General features: G+C 35.5%; 2 protein-coding genes across 3 annotated transcripts in view; one reads left to right on the forward strand and one right to left on the reverse strand.

Moving 5' to 3' along the window:
- AP-2alpha (adaptor protein complex 2, subunit alpha) overlaps window positions 1–8,416 on the forward strand; it is a 32,359-nt gene extending 23,943 nt beyond the window's left edge. For both annotated transcript variants that reach the window (XM_019049211.2, XM_019049212.2), the window contains exon 21: window positions 346–8,416. The gene's annotated coding sequence lies outside the window, so the exon portion shown is untranslated. The remainder of the gene's footprint in view (window positions 1–345) is intronic.
- Window positions 8,217–23,913, reverse strand: LOC109035545 (CTD small phosphatase herzog). Its single transcript, XM_019049213.2, has 6 exons — window positions 23,470–23,913; window positions 21,712–21,792; window positions 20,887–21,113; window positions 19,598–19,747; window positions 18,064–18,249; window positions 8,217–16,594 (listed from the first exon to the last, which is right to left on the reverse strand). Exons 1-6 carry the CDS (start codon window positions 23,540–23,542, stop codon window positions 16,418–16,420), a joined length of 894 nt encoding a protein of 297 aa, XP_018904758.1. The 5' UTR covers window positions 23,543–23,913; the 3' UTR covers window positions 8,217–16,417.
- Between the last annotated feature and the right edge of the window lie 251 nt (window positions 23,914–24,164).

Below are 24,164 nucleotides of genomic sequence, written 5' to 3' on the forward strand. Positions count from 1 at the left end.
TTTTAGCCATGAAGTAATATTTTTGGGTTGGAAAGTGGGAAAAGTGTTGATTCTTGAAGAAAGACATAATTAAAGGTGCGAAAAGCTGGTATGATGAATGAAGTCGTTACATGTTTTTTTTTTTTCATTCGCATCTTGTCACAACGCTTTTGTAAGGGAAATAAAAGTAAAATGTTGTTTCTGGAAAAATATTATCTGAAGAAACGCCATAAGAAGAAATGACTGTGATAGCAACGTAAGAAGAGAGCAAAATAGGAGCTCATAATTGCTGGAGCCAGGAATCTGTGAAGTGTAGTGTAGAGCAGTAGATTTATTTTACATGTGTTTTTATTTTGGTTTTTACAGGTCCTGTGTATTTGTTCATGATTGTTGAATTTACGTTTGTTTATCTTGTTGATGGTAAGTATTTCTACTCATTCGCTTACCCTCAAGGTTAATAGCTTCAAATGTCTGTTTTGAGCATATTTTCTCCCTGTATTTTTCGAGGTGTATATCCTGTATCCTGTTCCATGAACTTATTTAAGCTACAAAATATCTGTAAAATCATTTTATATATCAAAGTCAGTCTGTAAGTGTTAGTCCTTGTATATTAATGTCCCCCAATGATTTTTATTAGATTTATTTATGCATTGTTCTGTATACTTATCTCCTCTCTTGATTTTTCAATAATGCCCAATTTTGATCTTTTTTTCTCTCTCTTGAGGGGAGCCCAAGACTCATGCTGTTAATTTGACATTTTGATCGTTGTTTTTATATCTTTTCTGTTTATTTTATTTATTTACTATTTTTCTTATCACATATTTTTTCTCTAGTTTTTACTTCTATTCCAAAATCAGGTTCTGGCTAAAAATAAAAGTACATCTGGAGGCGTGATTACACAGTCTAAGTCCAAATTTAAAATGAGCAAATGAGGGTTACAAAGCTTATTCTCCCCATCTAGGCCAGCAGGAGAATTGATGGACAAAGCGATAGGCAAGGAAGGCAAAGAGAATATGGAGCGGTCATACCGGAAGCGGGTGGTTGTGATGGACAAAGTAGGTAACTGTAGACAACCTACGAGGCTCCCTATTGTTAGTTCTTCATTCTCCCTCTTAGTCTATATAAACCGTCTGTTTCAACCAACTGGATTGCTCCATTTTTCCTTTGTCTTCTTTGTCCATTGCATTGTCTGTCAGTTTCAAATCAACTTGCTTGCATGGAATAAAATCAACTTTAGTCAATGATTATTCTACTTAGAGTGTCTTTGCCGGCTTTCGTCACTTGTTTCTTGTTTGACTTTCACATAGCCATACTTACTGTTTATTCTTAATTCGTCACTCATTGTAAGAGATATTTGTACTCTCGGTCTGAAATATATATTGCAACATTTCTCATCTGTTGAGCAAGCGAACTTCGGAAGTGTAATCAAGCCCTCCATCAGCCATCTTAATTTTTTGCCGAACCATCCAAGTTTCCTTACGTTTGCCCTTATTTGAATGTATACTCATGAATAGATTACAAAATTAAAACTTGATCGTAATTTTCAGGTACAATGTTTTATTAAAAATCCAAAAACAGTGTGTTGATGTTGCCAAAATCTACTAGAATTATTACTCCTGTCTTATTTTGTGAAGTTTCCTATGAGCCCAGCAAGTAATTCCTCAATTTACAAAAGAATAAAAAATTTTTCTGTCTTTTGGAGTGAGAAAGAATATTTGAATAAAGTGGACAAACATAAGCCCAGATAAAAATCAAATCGGCCAGAAGGAGTGCTGGAGCTCTAGAAGCTGGCCGAGTAGAATGGGTCCATTACTAATGATCAAAATGTAGTCATTGAAAAAAAATTCAAATTAAGGAATTGGCCATGAAAAAACATTCAGAGCATGAAAGGTAACCAACAGAGTTAGTTTTATGAGGCAAACACTCATTTAAAATTACCCTGGAGACAAAAATACTATCTTGAAGCTTGGCATGTGTGATGTAAATTTTGGTCTAGCGTATTGACCAAGAAATTGCAGCAATGCGTTTCTCTGTCGCTCCTATTTTATTATACAAAGGAGACCTAGTCAGAATAGTGGCCGAAAATTTTCACAAACAGATCTAAAAATTTCAAAGAAAAATATACCTAACTTCCCTGAAAAATGAAATTTTTCCTGGAAGAAAAATAATGGCAACCTGTATATGTTTCTGCAACATAAGGCAGTATTTTGCAGTCGGTGTGTATCACTGTATTGTCTCGGAGATTTAGCTTGATAATTTCTTCTTGACCATGGAATCAATTGAATTTCTGTCTTGTTTTCAGGCAAAGTCACACGGATAACTGTACCTATGCTTTACACCACACATGCCAACAACTAAATTTTCAAAATTCTTTTTGAATATCAGTATCAATTTTGGCTTTTTTTCCTATTTTTTTTATAAATGATTGATTCATCCTCCAACAACAAACGAAGAGGAAAAGACCAAAAAGTTCTGTTCCCCAAAAGAAATGAATTTTCAAAGTCTCAGTATTATACCGGATCCTTGGTTTTTGAAGCTGTATAAAAAAAAGCATCCTTTTACTTAACAAAATAATTTTACAATGCTCAAACTTGTTTGATAACCCTCTGATTTTGGGAATCAGGCGTTCAGAGCCATTAAAATTATACACAAAAACTGATAGCCCTGGTGCAAGTTATTTTTATCTAAGTATGATTTCTGTGATAAATGGGATCTATTCCCTTTCTCTAATTTACATTGATATCAGATGTAATCTTTGCATCCCCTTTTTTTATTGTTTTGTTTTATACTCGCAGAAGAAAAGCCCGTATATGCAGTGATTTCGCCTGCCAAAGAATTTCTTGACGAGGTTAAAAATTGAGAACCACATAATATGCTTCTCATTATGATTTCATGTAGAATAAGGTAAACTCGTGAGAAGTTTCCAAGTTCTAAGTTAGAAAATATTGTTCTGGTCTGTACCTTTTGCAACGGCATAATTATTTCTGTTTGCTGAATTTCCAAAATCAGAGAAATGGAAAAATTTTGCTGAAACAAGCCCTGATTATTTGCTGAATGAATAAGATAGTATTCAATGACCATTGATTTGACCTGGGTTAATTTTTGTTTTTTCACCAGTGAGAAGTTTAATTTCACCATCTAATTCTAACATGAATGGCAAAAGTTGTTTTTCATCTTATAAGTGAATTTTGGAAGTCTTTGATATGTCCAACTTGTTTTACATGAAATTTTGGTTGGAAGTGTCTTGAGAAAGTTTAATTCTTACCCTGTCGAGTGATCTAAAGACTAATACCTCACTATGTGCTGAATGTTGAAATTGATATACGAAGCATTAGACAAAGAGAAAGCTAAGCAATTATCAGTGGAGGTGGTGGTAGCAATGAACAAAGGAGGTATGTTATAGACTAACCAACGACAATCCATGAGAGACCATGTGTTAGTCCATCATTTTCCTGCTTTATCTCTAATTCTACCTGTTTCAACCAATAGAATTGCTCCATATTCCCTCTGTCTTCTTTGTCTATCAATTTCAAGAATCAGCCTGCCATTACCTTAAGTTTTAGGAGGTTTCTCAATATGAATAAATTTAGGTTATTTCAGTCACATCTGTAGATTGTTTTTTTTTTCTTTTTTTTTTCTTTTTTTCCGCTCAAAAGGTTTCACTTACTAATTGATTCATCAATTCTTTTTCCTGTCCTGGAATTTTGAGCAATAAAGTATTGTACTGGGTTATCAGCTTGTTGTGATAATTACTAACTGTATCCTTTTTTTTTTTTTTTTCAAGTTGAGTTGTTTCTGTCTAACTTATTTAAAGTAGTATTATTACCCTTATACATCCATGTATATCTGAATTATTTATACTACCCTTGCCCAATAACCCCTCTCTGTGTGTACTGATATTTAAGGAAATGTATTGCTACCTGGTATGTTTGATCTATCTTAACTATCACAAGTATCCACATCTACGAATTATGAAAATTGCTGTAATAATAAGGCACGGTTCATATTTGTTATCATTTTTTTTAAAATGAAAACCATGTTCCTAGCAGTCCTTTGTTGTTGTTCCAGTTTTGTAGACAAGCAGGATTGTAATGTTCAACAAAGTGAATTTTACGTTCAAGATAACAATTACTTATTTCAACTCACCACTTAAATATCTGCTCTTCTGAGTAATACAGAATGAAAGGAAATCAAAGCTGGACTTTAGTGTACGAGTTGTGCTGTATTCCTCAGCTGAGCAGAGGTGGATCCAGCAGTTCGACAACAATAGCACTTCCTCACTTTAACATGTGCTGAATAATTGATTTTTGTCTGTAAATGCAACTGAGCTGCATAAGTTCCAAGGAAACAAAACTCGCTCCTTATGTTACATGTAAAAGAAATAAAATTGCTGCTTACTCTCTAAGTTTTAGCGCTGAATCAGTTAATTCAAGCAATGAATGACCGAACGAAAAATGAATAAATTAATTGATTCTGATTTAATATTTTTTTTTTAAAAAAAATACCTGTGCTTTTTTTTTAAAAAAAAAAATGAAGAAGAGATAGAGAATTGAACACAGTTTTGGAATCACGTCTGCCCAATTCTATTGGAAAGATGTGCATCAAGATTGAAACTCAAACCACTCGGGTTCAACTCCTATGAAAATTCACCGTTGCACAATTGAAAAATTTACTGCGCAGCTTAAAATCCAATCTTGCATTGTTCTAACTATCTAATGAAAGGAAAAGTTGATTGGTGTTGTAAGTTTTTGGAATGCAACAAATGCTCTTATATCAAAATAGCTGCTCGCAGTGTTCTTAGTTTTTCAACTACATTTCATTATCCTATGATAGTGGATTACATCTGCAGCCAAATTTTTCTGAGATTGCAGGAGTAAGCAAATTGAAAGTTAACAGTCATTTTTCATTTGCTTTAGTTGTTTATCCTAGGAGAATACAATAACAGATCTTTTTAATTAATTATAGAGTATTTTTTGATGTATCAAGCTTAAGAAAGCCTCTGTGGAAGAGTCTAAATGTGATATTTCCGGTGAGACAAGTTAATTTTCGAAGCTCTAGAGTAACTGGTTATTCGCCATAATCAACCATCAAATGGTTTTTAGGGCGTGCAATCAAACAACTCCATTCACCATCCCCTTCCCCTTCATTTTATGTACATTGATTTTTTGCCATTCCAATGATTTTTTTGTGTGATATTTTTTTCTCTTTCCTTGTATATTTACTTCATCTTTTGGTAGGGAAAATAACAACTAACCTTAATCTCAGCTGCATGAAACCTCGGCCAAGTGGAGTGAGAAGTTTGTCAAAAAAACTTCACTCACTCGCTTGTTTTCTTAAAAAATCAACAAGACTGTATTGTTTAATTTTAGTAGGCATCTGCAAATACTTTACATTGAAACTAATTGTAAGTTGAAATTTCTTTTCTTTGTCAGAAATTCTTAGTGGATGAGTCACCACATTTGTGTCATTATGATGTAGTTGACATACTGGTGATAAGTAGAGTCCCTGCACTTTAGAAAAAACCGATATCATAGGGTTCTTAAAAGTAGTTCATTCTTTTTGATAAGCATTAAAAAATTCACATTTTATATCGATTGGCAAAAGCACCCATTGATCAAGAAAGATTTCAGTTGTAAAAATCTAACTGCAGCCAAAGAAACAGTGATCGAGTGTCGATCGAACTTTAGCTTTTCTCTCTCTCTCTGTAAAGTGTGAATATGACTTTCACTTTAAACTTTCTCGGGTTGATCATCAGTGGCGTGGCTTGCTTTGCAATATATCGATTGATCTGCCATTTAAACCCATGCAAAAGGATTGCTAGATAGGGTGTTTGCAACCAACACCTCAATAATCCATGTTTTACTGTAGTTTTAAATGGGGAAATATCAATAATCAATCATTCATGCCTCGCTACTGTTGATCATTTGAGCATATTACATATTCGAGGAACTGTACATTTTTAAAATTGTTAACATTTTAGACAAATGTAGTGTAGGAAAGTGATATGCTGGTAATTTTTTATTAGGAGTTTTATTTTACTGCAAATTGTAAAGTGTATGTTTTGATATTGCACACAATTTCTTGATCTCATTCATCCTCTTTCACTTAACAGCTCTTGCTATCTATTGAGCCCATTTTGAATGCAGAATTTTATCAGTGGGTTCTCAGGTTAATATAAATGGATTCAAAATGAGCCGTATTTCGCCATCATTTTTTTCTCTCAGAAAATCCACAACAACATTTTGATATTCAGATAAGCGCTTTAGATAATGTGGTAGAGAATACAAGCTATCGAACGGAAAAATCCCGAGATCTGTCTTTTGTACATTCTTTGTTCTAAAGTTATATTAAATTTTAAAAAATAGAATGTTCTTTCAGGCTCAGTTTGCTTTTGTTTTGCCACTATTTGCTAGTTAGTATTTAAGTTCTGATAAGTTATCGTTTCTGACTATCAGGGGATCTGTAATGCGTAATTTTTTATGTTTTTAAAAAATAATAGAACCGAGGGAAGTGAGATTGATAATTAGTTTTTTCTCCCCCTTGAGCAGCATGGTCTGCAAATAATTATGACATCTATCTTTTATGCTTCTGATGAAATCTCATCAGTTATTTCTTTTACAAGCACTTAGTTTAACAAAAGTATTTTCCATTCAAGTATCACGAGTTACTTGCAATTTAAAAAAAAAAAAAAAAAAACAAATAAACATGCCTTCCCTTGATGAAGGTCTATTTTTCCCCTGAATATTAATAAAAGGAGATGGTACGGATGATGGAAAACTTTGGCGCTGAATGAATTTTGCTATTTTTTCATATACTTACATAACATGTGTGCTTTACCAAGCTCCTGAAGACAGTGAACTTTAGAAATTCAATTTTCAATATGCCAAGTTTGGGGAAAGTAGGATGGAAAATTGAATTTTTCAGTGGTTTTAAACGGTCGTTCTCATGGTATTGTTGTTGCACTGTCACTTCTGCTTTATTTAATTTAGAACAATCCTCTGTTCTGATATCGACGAGACCATTCGCCTTATGTTTTTATCACTGGGAAAAATGTTGGTTCTTTTCGTCAAGAAACACCAGAACCTAAGGGCGTCCGTTTATTCCCCTCGCTGGTGAAGAATTGAAAGCCATCTTCAATCATGTTGCAATATTTCTGCGAGAAACTGAGTGTAAAATGTGTAAAGATCAACTTTTTAGCCTTGTATATTGGCATATAGGAAGTCGCATTTTTCAAGCTCATCGTGTTAGGAGATTGTGAAGAACAACATATTGAGCTTCAATGAGCTCTGGATGTTTTTCTAATCCATGCGCTTTTTTCTTTATCCGATAGGAACAGCTACAGTGGTAGGTAAAAATGTCTAATGAGCGGGTGTCAGAGGAGGAATATGGTAACTGAGGATTTGTTTCCATCAAATTAATGTTCGATTGAGCGAGTTCAAGAGGTTGAATGTGTTCACTAACGGTGAAGTCAACAGGATTAGTTGTGTCATTCCAATGGTTTAGAAGTCCTTCCCTACGGCAATGATCCCCCTGGGGTCTCAATCATTTTTGTAACAAGTTTAACCTTTCAATCCATTATGCGGAGGATAAATAATCTTACTCACTCATTGCATGCTTTTTTAAAAAGGAGTGACTTCAATATGCAATCCAGTGGCTGTGTGTAATGCACTGGCTTCATTTAATCTACATGTATCTCACCTACTGTAGCGTTGCAAACTTTATATTCAAAGAGGGGATTTGAAAGAAAATCTGCCCTCTTATCTTTTGAGCAAGTTATATGGTGCTTTTTGGATGGTTGATACTTTCAAATTCCTTACATACCCAACCATCACTTTCGAATTTTTATTTAGCAAATAAAGAACAAAGAGTCAGATTAATGTGAAATTAATTATCTTTATGGTTGGCCAAGGTCTACTGTTATTTCGTGTTAAATTTTCGGAAATGATAAACCAATATCTTTTGGTGAAATAATAAGAGAAAGAGTTGATCTGACCTTTTTCTCAGAATATTCTTCCAAGTGGATAAGCTCTGAAGAACAAAAAGCTCCCATAGTGCACGATCTATGACCTTTCAAAGGTATGGGTAGTGCCTAGATTAGTTTCTAGACGATGCAGAAATAGATTTGAAAGTTGAGGTCACTTTTTTGTCTATTTTTTTAAGAGAAATAATTTACTTCAAGAAATACGTTTTTATTGGAAACTGCTCTCCAACATGCGCAGAATAAATTAAAGAATACCTTACTTTAACTCCATACAAAATCATTATGTGGACAAGAAATGTTGGTTTTGATCTAGTGCAAGAATTTTCAGTACCTACACAATGAAGTCAACCACTATCCATTGTAATATTTTAGGCATTGGATGTAAAGTCGACAATGCTATGTTATTTTTGTAGTATTATTCAGTGTTTTTGAGAAGACAATATAATTAAACTTGTATGTTGTATGAATCTCATTCTGTCTTACCCCTACTCCAGATATCACCAATGGAATCTATTTAATCATAGGTAGAACTCAGGTAAATTGGCAGTTGTTTACTTTTGATTGACAAGCACAGTAGACAGATTTATGTTTCTGCTAATGGCAGCAGCGTTGACCGAGGTCAATCCTTGATGGCCATTGGACGATTCCAAGGCGGTCGCTTGCAAATGAAAAGTACGCAACAGCAAACTTATATGATGCAAGTTCTGTCTTATTATAGTATACTCTACCACAAGTACAGTGAACTGCTCATTCTGTCAACTTGAACTGATACTGTAGTATTCTAAGCTGGAAACACTTTAATACGGATAGAATTCCAAGGGTTGGAGGTTAGCTATCTTGCCTGCAGCCTGATTGTTGAAATGTTGTGTTTGTCAGGTCATAGACGACATAGGTTAGAAGGCGGAGCGTCGTTGGTCAGCTATGTCTTATCGCTGCTTTATCATACCTTTGTCAGGTGGAATGGACAACATACTGTCAGAAACTTAAGAGGTGCCTTTAGCTTGTCATGAATTCCACAGGACATAGGCACGACGAAGCGGCGATAAGACATACGCGACCAATCACGCTCCGCCTTTTAACCTATGTCATCTATGTCTACCTGACCAGCACAAAATTTCAACCATCAGGCTGCAGGAGTGGGGAGAGATTGGCGTTTGGTGGGCAGTTGAGATATAAAAATTTTATGGTCAGTGTGAAATATTAGGTACAGTAGGAGTTAGAAAATTTAGAATCCTGATTTTATCATCAAAAGGGTAAATTCGATTCATCTTACAAGGAAAAAACATGATATGAATGGATTGAGCCTAAGACATATCCACCTCTTTGAATATTAACTTTATTATGGGTCCACGTTCCCTCGAAAGATTTATTGTAAAAAATATTTAAGGCATGCTAATCTAACAGTACTTTCCCTACGTAATTTGAAATTCCAGTTGACTCGTCCTTTACTTAATATTAGTAAAAATGATTAACTTACACCTCCCCCCCCAAAAAAAGTAAAAAGAATATCAGTCCCAAATCACCCTTAAATTTTGCACCATAATAAATTTGTCAAAAAAAATGGAAAGAGTAGAAGAAATCACGGCCACGGCGCAGTTTTGACTTGAGTTTTAAGGAAATTTTGCAAGACTCAGAAATAAAAACCAAGTCGGAGCTTTAGAGGATTGGTCCAAGGAGCTTATTGATCGGGAGCTTTGCATGCTGTCTCAACTATTGCATGATCAAATACAGCAGAAAAAGAGATTGTTCCATCTCCCATGGACAATCCATTTTTTCAAAGATGATACAATAACAGTAGCATGTGAGACATTTAAATATGATGGACTCTTTAGTTAATATCTATACTGTAGGAAGGAGGGTCAAAAGTAAAACCTTCAAGTGCATACATCTTTTGAACGAATCAGCACAAGACAAACAAGAAAGGCACTGGCAACGTTGACACGGTATAACTCCTGATGTAACCATTTCCCTAACAAGTTGTTTGCTGTTTAGTGCAAAGAAGCAAGAGTAAAACTCAAAATACTAGGTTTTATTTTGGTGGTAACATTGAACATTGCCAAAATAAAACAAAATTGAAATTCTTGTCCCTAAAAAGTACCGCCCTCCCTCTTTGGAGACCTATGTATACCCGGAAGTTGACCAGATTTGGAAGTCACACATGCTATTACATCATCCTTGAAAAGCTGGATTGTTTCTGACCGAAGGCACAAATCAACAGTAGATGGATGGAACTATCTCTTCCTGACGGCAAAAGAATAAAAGCCTCGATTTTTCCAAGTCCTTGGTCCAAAACATTTGCATATTATTTTGAGTGCTTTAGAAACAGAAATTTTCATTTCACAGGTTGAAAGAACACTGATTCTGCTTTTAATTAAATACAACAACCGCCAGGTGACAAAGAAGGAGGAACAGCTCAATTATAATCTATTCTAACAATTAAATCGACGTTATCTTTACAATAACTTAAGTTCTTAGTTTAATCGTCCTCTGTAAAAATATTTCAGTATTTTTAAATCGTTTTTATACAATAGAAAAATAAAAACTCCAAACTGCAAGGATGCAAAAATAGGAGATTTACATGTCTTTTCTCGTTAAAAAAAATAGTAACAATGGAGCAATTAGAAAATGCAAAACGCTTGGTCATCTGTGGTGAACAAACCATTCATCGATATATTATAAAGCAACAAAAATTTAGAAACTGATATTAAAAGTCATTCCCTTACTTCTTCTATGTATGAACAAATTCAAAAACAGATTAATATAATTGTGTTCATATTCTTGACCATTCAATTAAGATGAAAAAAAAGCAAACCACTCCTTGCTTTCTCATTCGAGACAACGCTACAGATGGGTACCATTTTACACGTTTAATAAATAAAAAAGTTGCTGCAACTATCTACTCAAACTTGTACAGAATGCTGAAAATCTTATGGAGGAGCACAGATCAATTTCTCACATCAGATACTCATCTTAGGACACATATGAAAAATTTAAAATTTATGAAACAAATTCTGTACAAGGACAAAATTAAAAGTCTTGGAAAACTTTCATCGATTTTCAAGTCATGGGACCACTGATAAATTATGGTCTCGATGGGCTTCGAAATTACAACATTTAGACACTTCGGTGTGGGAAATGCATACAAAGATTCCGATGTGACGAAACTTGAGACACGGAAGGTTGCTACAGGGATGTCTACTTGGACAGTTTTGCAAATCAATGATTGGGAAAATGCATTCAGTAATTTCAATGAGCTAAAACTTTGATTTATCTACGCAGTAACTGCCAGTTTCATGAGATGTTGAAAGTAAAAAATGCAAAACTGTACAGATTTCCATAGGATTGAAAACTTTTTTTCTGATAAGAACACAATGACCCTTGAATATGCTTAGAAACTTCATTGAAATAGTGCTAGTATCTACATTCAGAAGACAAAAGGATAAAGTAGGGACTTATGAACAAGGCACGCCAAGCAGTTTTAAGCTTTGACGATTAGATCTTTGACGCATTGGAGCACTGCAAGCAATTCGCACTACCTACTAGGTCTATCTGTGCAAATGTTTAAATTCATTGCTCTCGACTCTTCTCTAAGATGTACACAGAAAATTACTATATTTTTCAGGCCATTGGAGCTCTTTGTGATGAAAAATAAGTAGATACCCCGAAATACTGACCCATGAAAGTTACCTAATACATGCTTGAAAAGGAACATCGACCTGAAATAAAATCATACTCAATGTACTGTCTGAAAGCTTAACAGGAACCTCTTAAAGTAGGTATTTGTAATCGTATTGTCTGGTAGAAAAAGAGAAGCATTAAAAAATTATTACATAAAATTAGACAACATTTATAAAATGATAGTTCCCTGAAAAAATAAAATTATGGGAGATGCATACAGCCTGACAGAGTCCATGGGGAAAGCAGAAGTTATGATTTGCTCAGAAACAATTTGCAGCTAAGTATCGAACAACTACAATATAATCATCATTTAGAATTTGGGTTTGCCACTTAATCAAAGCTCTGCCAATTTTTTAATGAAAAGTACAAGGAATTGATTCTTTGAAACCTCATTTTATGTCAAGGCGATAAAAAATCATTTGAAAATCAGACAAAGGTTTTACTTCGAGGCCCTGATAGGAAATTCACCATACCATAATCAGATAAACTAGAGATAAATTTTGAAAATATCACTTGAATTGTTCTCATTGTCAACCATACATATAAGAAAAACCCCTCAATTTTCTGTTTGATTTTGAAATATATTCTATCAATGAGGGCTTAAAAAGACCCAGTCTTAACATTTTTCAGCACCTTTTTTTTAAAAGAAGTTTTTAAGTAAAGTCTCCAATAACTTCAATACCTACGTCCTTGGCACATACAAGTAATTATGGGACTGGAAGCAAAACAGTGCACCAAACCACTGCTGTGCTAAGGAAAAATTGCGTAAGAACCTTTGAGCTTTTCCACATTTCCTCTGATAAAATTTTCACTTTTAAGGAGAGTTATGAATACTTTCTTTTGATATTTTCAGATAATTTACATCTGATAGCATACAAAAATTTCTGAGAAATTGAAAGAAAGGTATTCATAGATTTCCCTGAAAATTCGTATTTTATCAAAATAAAATCGGCAACGTCTGAAGCTCACACAGCATTCTTCCTTAGCATGGCAGACTGCAATAAAAGAAACAAAGGGAAAGCTTGACAAACAGACTAATCAGAGGTAATGGTTTTCTCTATGACTTGGGAAGATATGGATCCTTCAAATGGACGTACTTCTACCTAACGGAACTATGTGCATTAAGACATGAGCCCTGAGACCCATAAGAATACATGCATAACAGGACTCACGTTATAATGCACATAGTTCCGTTCGACAGAAATTCCTCCAAATATAAGAAAAAACTCAGAAGGGGAAAAATGTAGCTCCTTTGCTGGACTAGTAAGTGAGGTCGAAAGAAAATTGAGAAGGGATATTTTGAAGGAGTAAAAATTTAAAAATAGGTAGTCTAGTAAAAAAATAAATATCGGGCAGCTTTTTGATGAACGTCCATAATTAACATAAGTTGATTGCTGACATTCGAGCAAATTAAGAGACATTGTGAGCTGAGAAAATTAGAAAAATTCATTTTGATATCGTCTTGACACAAATTTTTGAGGGAAGTCCTGTTGGGACAGTAATATTTCTCCTACAAGCACTTGTGTATTCCTATCAAATAATTACATTTATGTTTCTTTTACTGAGAGTTTGGAACAGAAAAATTGGTTGCTTAGAAATCACAGAAGGGCCACTTAAGCATTTGAGACTGATCCCATTTTTGAGCATAGTTGGAAAAATTAACAGAATAGGAAAATTGCAATCATTCAGAAATATTTTTCCTTCTCCACTTTCTAATATCACCTTGCAGGGGAAGTGTAATTTGTTGATAATGTTAAAATTTGATGGTTCGATCCAAAGGAATAGCTCTGACAGTTGGGAGAGGAGCTGATAATTAATCTAACATTGAGCATCTGTTTCAGTGTTCCTGAAATTCGAAAACCGTTTGCAAGATGTTTAAGATGACTAATATTTTATTAATCTCTAAGACCATTTATGCATGGTATTTACCTGCTCCTACCCAATGCAGAATCGATTGGTTTCAGGGTACAAGGAGAGGGCAGTAGTTTCGTAACAAGGGCAGTATCATTTTTAATTATTGTGATGAGAAAAAAAGAAAGCAAAATCAGAAGGAACATTTTGTTGCCTCTAATTGCTAATTGAACCCAGCCACTGTCTCTCTTAAATTACTTGAATCATCTACACAGGCAGGGAAGCAGAAAGTTCTTGGCCTTCCCATTTTTCGGACTGGCCTCCTCACAATGAAAACCTCTTTATACCCCTAAATTTCAAAGCTAAGACCTTTCCTCATTCACCAATTGCTGCCATTTTGCAAAAAAACGTGCAAATTTCATGATGAAACACGCAGTTTTAACACGATTGCAAGCTGGCCTTCCCAGTAATTCAAGCAGGTGGCTAACCCTACACACTAGTCTCTCCGACTCTGACAATATTACAATTCAAAATTGTTAATACTTTGTAATTGTACATCAAATCTTGTACTGGTTTTGCTTCTATAAATATGGAAGAAGGAGACGTAGGTGTCAATGTTTGGGAGTATTTTAACCACTAAAATCACTGATGAATAATAAATACTTTTAAAGTACATAAATGAGGAGTTCTTTAAAGATCTTGGTCTTCAGAAATGTTTACTTGAATTTGACAGAGCATTGAACAGAAGACCAAAAGAACTGTGTTAGGTGAAAGAATCATACCTTACATTTTTTCATCATTATAACCTTTTACATAGCGCTGGGGAAATAATGTTGAAAGAACTGCTTGAGAGAAATGGTTGCACATAAAATGGTTTAACGAAAGATTTTACTAAAAAGTAGAAACACCATGTTTCATCCAAGTTTGAAAATGTATTCCAAAATATTTAAAAAATGTACTTCAGTTTAAGTAGAATCTTGCAAGAAAGGGGGGGGGGGGCTCTCATCACTCAAACTCAAAAAGCTGAAGCTTTCACAGAAAGTATGAATTTTATTTATTTGGGTTATGATTGTTCTTGGAATTTTTAATTTTTTCAAATTCTAACTTAAAAATAAATTTGTTTTACTTGTCAATATGGAAAAAATATAATGAGAGCTGGTGCTTGAGTTCTTCTTCAGGCTTTTAATAGGTATTCTTTCAAGCATCAAAAGCAGTTGAATAATACAGCAATTAATTTATGGAGTATAAAAATTCATTCTAGATACGTTAAATCTTCAGCTGCTTTTGATGCTGGCGCATGTTGCCCTTACATTTCAAACTCAACTCCTTTACTCAACTCCTTTTGCATTTAGTAATGTCCTGACCTCTGCACTCAGTATATGGAGTCTCATCAATATTTTCCTATCAACTCATTCGCACAAATGTGAATAAGATTTCACGCTTTACCATCCGCTACTTGGCTATTCTTAGGAATGCCAGATCTAACGACAGAGTTCTGACGCTAACAAGTTCCTTTGAGAATTCCATATGATACTCAGTACTTTTGTAGAGAGGGGGTTTGAACTATGCCACTGTAACATATGAATGTCCCAGAGAGGTGAGAGATGATATTTCTACATTTTTGCATTTATCGCCAGTTCTGTTCCTTAATGAACACAAGACTTTCAAGTTGTAAAATATGACGTCAACTTAGGCTTTAGTTTGTCCATGCTGTGAATGTGAGCAGGGAATAATTTTCAGTCTAAAGAAACAAAGAGCAGTTACACGACCAGACCCACAGTAAATTTGATTCGAATGCCACTAAAAATCGTGCGGGAAGTTCCCAAAATCAGGTTGGTGATATAAAGAATCATGCCAAAAGCAAGTCTTACATCCTAAAAGTAAAAAAAGATATATAAACACAGAAGTGTTACTTGCATGCATTAATAAAAGCAAAAGTTGTGGAGCGCAGAAAGAGCCTGAATAATGTTCATCGTATCATCCGAATTTCCGCTTGTCCGACAGATTTATCTGCGCTCTGAGGCACGTACATTTTCCATTATCCAGGCCCTTATTTTGTTTATTAAAAGTTACTTCTTGATTCAATCGTTTTTACTGTACAAATAAGTGTACTCACAAGTCTTGGACAATAAAAATAACAATATGCCTAAATAATTAGATATTTATGATTATAACAAGAGAAAATATACTCACATAAATAACATTTTTCTTGATTACTCGTTTTTGAGACTGATAAATTAAAAAAGTAGAAAAAGAGGGGCACACTGGGCAAAAACTGCAAACTCAGTAGATGGAAAAGGAAAAAAAAATATATTGACAATGATGTAAGGTCATTGATCAATCAAAATCTTTCAATAAAGCATGAATATTTTCCATGACATCTCAATGTTTTCTCAAATCTTGCTGAAATCTCAGATTTAAAATTTTACTTGAAATTTCTTTTGGGGGCGAAAATCTGCAGACTTAGGCCGCAACATCAGAATTTTAGAAAATGCTTCTAAATGTACAAAATTTTTTCATTAAAAAAAAAAATAAAAAAAGAAATTCATAAAAGAATCAAAGTACAGCAAACCAAAGGAAACATTATAGCATCATTTTCCTTTCTTTTTTTTATTTTTTGTTAAAGCAACATTGGAGAGAAAAACTGCTGAACCCATTCCCTTTTGAACAGAAAACCATAGGCATTCTGACTTCAGCTGACCATGATTAAAGTTTCTACCATGTGCAAGGGTAAAAGCAAAGAAAAGTGAAGAAAGATTCTAGTTGATAAAAATTAGGGGGGGCCATTCTTGGAAGGATTTTTGATAAATCTCATTGAAGTAGCGAAAAAAGAAGAGGATGAAAATTAAATAAATTAATGGATAAAAAATTGAAAAAGATGAGGAGAATATAAAGGCAAGTTGGCACATGAAAAGTCAATTATAAAAACTATGAGGCGTTATCACCACATCCAATTTGCTGCAGCTGATTGCCACCATAATTTGGGTTACTTGTATTGCATAAGATGGAATATACACTATCAACTTTACTTAGTTGTTCGAAGAACGGAATTAGATCCAGTAACTCTGTGTCAGTCATGTCATTGAACCACGAGGCAACAGGCACCTGAAAACATACAAAAAACAATAAATTGTTGGCAATTACATATCATATGGGGGGGGGGGGGGATAAGGATTTCCAAACCGCGTTCCAAAAATTAATACTAGAGTTTAGAAATAATGAGGTCATTACAGAGTCTACAACTTGGTTGTAATGAAAAAGAAGGAGAGCTTCAGAGATTCACACTGATTTTTTGTCCACTTTTCGTTACTACCATACGCTTTGTTTTTCTTGTATCAAAAACTGTGGGAATTGATTACTTGCAGGCCACTGAGCTTGTTAACCTGTTTCAAATCCTTGCATTTTCAGGAACTGCATTGTCTACTGATCACGCAGTTAATTTTTTAGATTTTTCCGAACCGTTTTTCCCTCCAAAAAGGACTTTTGAAGTTCGAAATTTAAAACATGTTTGCCCGCGCTTTAGCGGCAATCCAACATGGCGTCCAAATTACCCCCCCCCCCCCTTCTTGCCACACATTCGACCAGACACCGTCAGCGGAACCTCTACGCGTTCGAATATTGAGGCTAATCAAAACAACCAACTGGCTGTTATCAATTTCACCTTTTGACAAAGATTTCACTCGTTTTTGGAATATTTTCTGAACTGTTATTCGTTCAACTAAAGTATCTAACCCTGCTTTACAAAGATCTCAACCTGCCATCTCCTTGGAACGTTGGGAAATCCGGAAATATCACCCGAAACTGTGTTAGTTATATGTGTGTGTGCCTATCACTTATCTAAAGGTGTTTGTTTTCCAATTGGAATCGCCGTGTTTTCGGTGTTGGGGTTAACATAGCACACGATTTTTACAGTGTTTGTCGTAATCAAAATATACATCCAAGTGTTCTTCTAATGATACATTTTCTGCAGTCGTACATAGATTCTTGCACTTGCAACCATTCAGTATTCTAACAATTTTGACATTGGACGGGCATTGTGCTGCTAGAACATCTGATACCAAACTTGGTATACAAAGCACTAAAAATGCAGTGATAAAATTTAAAAAAATCCGGAAGAGATCATTCATCAAAATTGTACAGTCTAGCCTATAACATCCGGCTGGTTAACAACATACACTGTCGCTGCCACGATGGATTTTGCCTCTATACCTGATCTAGCAAATAAGTTCAAATGCTAATCTGCCGTACAGAAACTTCCTGATTATGTGACCACAAGCGCCAGAAAAACGGGAAAGCCAGCTTGCCATACTATGAAAATTAGAGTGAAAACGGTGTTTTTTTGCATAAGCTGCTGTAATAATCGCGTGCTTTGGGCAAAAATAATAATTCACACTTCTCTTTGGAAAAAAAAGGTCATCATATTGAAAAGGTAATCAAAATAAGAAGGGCAACTTGAAGAAAAGACAATTGCATGGGCATTGTAGGAATTGTTAACATCTCAAACGCATTTGTTGATGCTGATAGGCTAACTTAAAAAAAAGTCCCGACAAAACGCCTGCAAAACAACTACTCACTGCATTGTCCGGATGGAAGACATAAGATGCTGGCGAGTTATCAACAATCACAACTCTTTGTAGGTCACGGCCAAGCCTGGTCAGATCTTTGACGTAATTCCCCCGATGGAAGACACATGATTCTCTAAACAGCCTTGCTCGTAGTACACCCCATCGGTCCAATAAGTCCGCGACTGGATCTGCATACTGCAAATAAAATGAGATTTAGTTACTCCACGACGAAAAAGCAGAAATAAAAGGTAGTTTTAGCCAACAGTTAAAAGCTGTCCATAAATTCAATCACTCTCCGAGGAAGGGAGGAGATCCAGCACTGATTATGTCACACTTCTTAAGATTTCCTTAAAAGTTGAAAAGTTAATTTAAAGTCAATCATGCCGTGTAAATGCTGCAGAGTGCAAAAATTTCATACATTTCTTCAATGCTTGTTGATATTTTTTCATTAAAAAAGAAATCTAACCCATCCAAAACACACCATTAGTGGTTGCTTATCATTTCTCTGCATTATGCTCATTTTGTATATCTGAGTAATGCTGCATTTTTCCAGTTGCAGCAATAAATAAGTCACATAGTATTTCAACATTATTTCCATGGGCAAAAAGGAGTTGATGACATCGTTTTATTATTTTATAGGTGGAAAATGTGTAGACTTGCAAGACAGGTGGGAGGGAGGGGGTCCGAAAATCCGGTTAATAAAGTGATAAAATTGATGGATGGCCTTTGAATGTGCTGGAGATCATATTTTACAGGCATTGCAAAGCAGCCAGTCTTTCTTAATTATTTGTCCTTGTCAATAATTCTTAACTTCTGAATATTCAACATACAACTTTACACATACATAGTGAACTTAGTTTGGCTACCCTTCCCTATCAATAAATTAGAGCCAGAAGGTTATGATAGACATTTTTGAAAACAAAAAAAAAAAGCTCTTACAGAACATTTCTTGGACTGTCCAAGAGGAAACAGAGGAAACAGTCAGAGCAGTTTAATGGTTGGCTTAACCACAAGCCTTCCTTCCCTTTCTGCCATCTCCTTAGTTCTCCTTGGGGGTTCAAGCTTCGCGCACTCTTTATTCTGTTCACTTTGCCTGATGCGACAGCTTCTTAGCTCTTGCCCATACCATGTTTCCAATTAATCTTTGGCACCGGTGCAGCAGGCTCTGAGGCACCAAGTCTCACACCTATTTTCAGCAATTTGTCCTCACCCCCCTTTTTGGCTTTGGTCAAAAGCGAGTAACCGTGATTTACAGCGTAAAGCTCCTGGCTGGGCGTCAAATGCCCATGCATGTCCTTGGTAGCTGGTGCACACATAAAAAAAAAAAAAAAAAAAAAAAAGATAGCCTTAATCAAAGCCAGCAAAAGAACTAAAATCAAATTTTCTTCCCTGAAGAAAAACTTTTCTGCGCCTTTTAAAATGAAGAGACAGCCTCAACTATAAATATTCTTCAACAGTTGGTTTTATTGTTTTTTATTTCAGAATGATTGATAGGGGGAAAAAAAATGATATGAACTTTTATAATTAAAAAAAAAGTATTTACCTTAGCAAGACTAGCTGTAAAAAGCACACACTCATAAAGTTCACCCATACGTTGGAGAAAATCATCTACGTAAGGCCTTTTCAGGACATAGACTTGATGTATCTGTCCTTCCATTTCTACTGGTACTACAAAATCAGCATTATTGATTGGCTATAAACAATAAAATTAAAATCAGAGTACACAAACACACTTAAGGTCATTAAATTTACATCTTGCTGTTAATGCCATATTTACAAGATGGTTACACAGGAGTGATAAACCAGAGGCTGAATTATCAGTCTAATTTCAGATATGAAAGAAGCAGACAACTTTTCAAACCTGAAAAATCAGGGCAACAGCATTTATAACTTGGAACTTGTAATCCCCCGTTCTCCTCCCCCCCCTAATTTTAAGATACAAAATTTCAAAATACAAGACACAAATCTCCCAAAAACTTATAATTACAAATGATCATTTAGAAAATGACAGTGCCAAGTTGAACTTGAACCATTAAAGCATGCATTGGTTTTCAAACGTGTCTTCTTCGGTCTAGAGATATTAAAAATGTATTGTACAGGGGAAGAATGCCTCCCTTCTCTGCATTGGATACAGTAGTCCGCTATCATGCAACCTCAGCCCAATACGATGTGGAAATTTTGCGGAGCCATAAAAAACCAAGAATCAGACTAATCACTGATGAGCAACTAAACTTCCTGACTCGTTTTGCTTGGTTTTATTACCTAGCACTTCCTGGTTTCCCTGTTGGTAACATCCCTGTGCATTTGGCTAATGATGAGTTCAATAATACCTGATACTCATTTGCAGCTACTTTCTTGATTTATCACTATTAATACTATGCTGGGTAGGAAATTATACCTCTCTGGGGCAAGATTCCACTCTGTCTGCCTGTTCCCTCATGATATGAAAGTATTCACAGAGAATTATGATGTTTTTTTTGGCTGACTATAAATAGGAATTTATGTAGCTTGGTGCATCAAGTGTTTGCTCATTTCTGCTTACTGTTTAACGTTTTAACTGCCTCCGTGAGTTGTGAGGCGTCAAAAACTAGCAATTAAGATGGACATCACTCTGAGGCAGTGGTAGCATCATCTTTCATACGCAAGGGTAACATACGCTCAGAAATGTACTGATAGAGTATTCTCTCTACTCAGCGGAAATTATTTAAGAATGACTTTCATAAGCGCTGGTCCCCGGGGACCGGTAAGGCAGTTTGAGTGTTAACCTACGTTGGAGATAATATGATTAGGAACAAAAAGGAAAACAGTGGAGGGATTTACTTTAATTCATACCTTGAAAGAGCTGTGAACTAGAGTTTCGTCCAAATCAATTACCATACATTTTTTATGCATGTCTTGATGCCGGACAGGTGGTAAGAGATAGCTTTGATAAGATCGGGGTAGAGTTGGTGAAGCACGGTTAAGTCTGGAGTTGAGTGCAACATTGTTGTCTCGACCTCCCCAACAGCAAAGCAACGATCGAAGAAAGCCCCTGGCGCCAGCCTTTTTGGGTGTCAAGGCTAAAAACAAAACAGGGAGATATAAGTAAAGGAATATGAATGAAGGAGAATAAAACTCTGAGAACTTTTAACTTTCAAGATCCCTCCCTCACCTCCAAAATTCAAAGGAATAAGGACTGCTGTAGGATAGACATCCTTGGAGTAATACTTAGAGATTGCAAATTATAGATTTATTAAAAAATTTTCTTACATATTCCTAAGCAATATTTCTGTGAGTTCTTTACAAACTTACTTAAATGTAAAGAACTCATGATCTTTTTCATTGTAGCATTCAAAAAATTCCATAAATTGACAAGATTTCGAATAATAATTGATTCTAAAAAAGTACTCAAAGATTTTTCTCTCCAGAAACTTTTTCATACCTAGTTTACTTGATAGTGAGACTTACAAGATTAAGACTCGCTAGGTGTAACCTGCGAATGAAATTTTTTTATCGTTTCACTGACTAACTAGGTTAAATCTGAAACAATCTCCTCCGTAAAAATCTAAATTTTGCTAGAACATTGGTTAGCATGTAAATATCTGTTAAATGGTGCAATTTTTGGATGTGACATTTGTCTATTCTTTCCTTTCCCCCCTTCTAGATAATGTAACTTACCAACTTCCGTGTTTTCATTTTCACCTGAGGGCAGAAACTTGCTGCCTTCAGGACTTTTGTTTTCGCCATCCGGTAGAAAGACTGGGAAAAAAAGAAGAAAACAAAAATGACTGTCTGACCACAAAAATTAACGCGCCAACTTGTGCATGTGCAAATACATCCTGGGCATAGCTGGATGGGGAGGGGCAGGGGGATATGCACCACATGACCCATAATTTAGATAAAAAATGGTCAATATCTGCAATGTCCATCCAATGCCCCCCCCCCCCTCCCCTGACAAATGTCTAGGTGTGCCACTGGAGTAATTACATTGATATTAACTTTTACGCAACTCTGACAAGCTGCTTTCCTTCTCCCTTTTGCATTGCATTATTGTAAAAACTAAGGTGATACATGAAACTGACGGTTTTCAAGGTTAAAACATTAGCTTCGGTGGCTACTCACATCAGAGACATTGTTATTTATTGTACCTAGCGATAAAATGGATTCAATAGGGAGACGAGAAGGGGAAAAAAATGTAATCAGTTAAGGATGACTCAATTTCAAAGGGACAAAAGACATGTGAACTAATCTCATATTAGTAAGCAAACCCTCAATACTGATGAATAAGAAACGGTGCAACATCAAAAATTTAGTGTCAGATTCAACTAAGGGGTTTTTTTTATGAACGGTGGTACCACCGATCACCAAACTGCGTTCTTTAACTCACTGGTCGGTACTGACATCACAACTGGAGGAGCCATCGCCAGTGGATTTGGTGCCACCAACCTACCGCTCGGAGCACTGGAGATTTCTCCGGAACTTTCAATCCACCGGTGGAGACAATCTAACCCTCCTATGCCCTACTTCAGCCAGATCTCAGGCCAAAAATAAACAAACAAATGATAAAACGTGGGTATTTTGCGCCCGCCACCGCCGCTGAGTCTGGTGATTCCGCTCTGTATCGTCACTATTGCCTAGGCATTGAATTATGTAATATTCAGGTTTTTTTAGTGTTATTTTTCCTCGTACTTTAATAATAGCAGAAAAGGAGTTAATGCTGGTACATTAAGTATATATTTACACTATTGCAATGTCATTGTGGTAAAGGTTTGAAGAGAGGATGAAATCCATTAGTTTACATTGGTGGAAAGTGCATTCTTAATCTCTCATCTGATTGCAGGCAATTTCGTACCAAAATGGTAACCGATGGAATTCCACCAATCAGATAAAGAAAACCTCTCTACAGATTAACTACTGCTTAGTCTGCAAAAAAGTATCTACAAATGAGGTGTGCAAGATCACAGAAAGCAGTTCCTACAGCGCTCCAAAGATATTGTCACAGATTTTAATTAAGCTAAACGCAATGGATTGTATTCGGTGTAAGCTTTCAACTGGCGGTGAAGATTTTCAAAAACCGATGATATCCATTCAGACGCTAATGCTTTAAACGGGGCAGGTCCTTGCTCCCACACAACTCTCATACATAGGTCGTGATCACTAGAGTTTTTCAATGTGGTTTTGCTCGAAACAACTCAACAGAAACACGTTATGCAAGGTAGAAAACTGAATCAATTGAAAAGATAAATTTTGATACATACAAATTAACCTAATTTGCTAGTTCAGATCCACAACGATTGATGTGTCAACAATTTGATTTGTCAACTTCAGGAGAAGCAGCTAAGTGTTTTACCGATCACTCCTCAGAAGAACTAGTAAAAATCGAGCGCAAAACAGGATTTACTCAATAAAGTCGCAAAAGATATGAATGTTACGTACCTTTCTCAGGTGAATAATTTCCTAGCCTTTCGTCATCGCGAGACACCTGAGTTATGATGGACGATGCGTCCATTTAAACATTTGCTAATGAACTTTCGTGAGTTCGTGATTTTGAAATACTTGAATAAAAACACCATAAATAATTTAGCAAACGGAGTTATCGTGCGAAAAATTAAATACTTCGACACTGAGGTATATCTAAAATGGCAGATGTCCTTCAACTTCAGTAGAACGACTGAGGCGAGAGGAAATAGAGTCCGTGAAGGGGATAGAAGTATAAAAAGGAGTTGCGAAAACAATTCTAAATACTCATCACACTATTGCGCATTGATTAATGCACGGAAAAACGAGAATTTCTTTCGAAAATGCCACCATCACGACAGTTGGGTTGCTCCCATTTATCATCACCATTCACAAAACGAAAACGACGAACGACAACAGAGGTAGTGAGCGGAGAGAGGGGCTCGGGGGGCGCCAAAGCCTGGGCCAGTTTTCATGGTATTTACATTCGGCAGACATACAACTCCGATGGCGAGGCTACCGAATAAAGGACGATAACCGTCCCAACTCAACTTCTCAATCTGGAAAGCGCGAAATTCAAATGCACGGGCTGTGCTTTGGAAAATCTGAAAGAATACTAATATAAAAGAATAAAAAATACTGGATCATAAAATCTTTGAATAAAACTTTGATCT

Source organism: Bemisia tabaci, chromosome 5 (genome assembly GCF_918797505.1).
Source record: "Bemisia tabaci chromosome 5, PGI_BMITA_v3".
NCBI classification, from domain to species: Eukaryota; Metazoa; Arthropoda; class Insecta; order Hemiptera; family Aleyrodidae; genus Bemisia; species Bemisia tabaci.

Bases quoted from the DNA above. Each gene is read 5' to 3' on its own strand.
- LOC109035545 (XM_019049213.2), bottom strand. From the start codon at position 23,542: ATGGACGCATCGTCCATCATAACTCAGGTGTCTCGCGATGACGAAAGG. The intron at 21,114-21,711 runs GTAAGTTACATT...TTTTGTTTTTAG, and splicing joins AAATGAAAACACGGAAGTTG to CCTTGACACCCAAAAAGGCT. The intron at 16,595-18,063 runs GTGAGTAGTTGT...GTATGTTTTCAG, and splicing joins TCTTCCATCCGGACAATGCA to GTGCCTGTTGCCTCGTGGTT.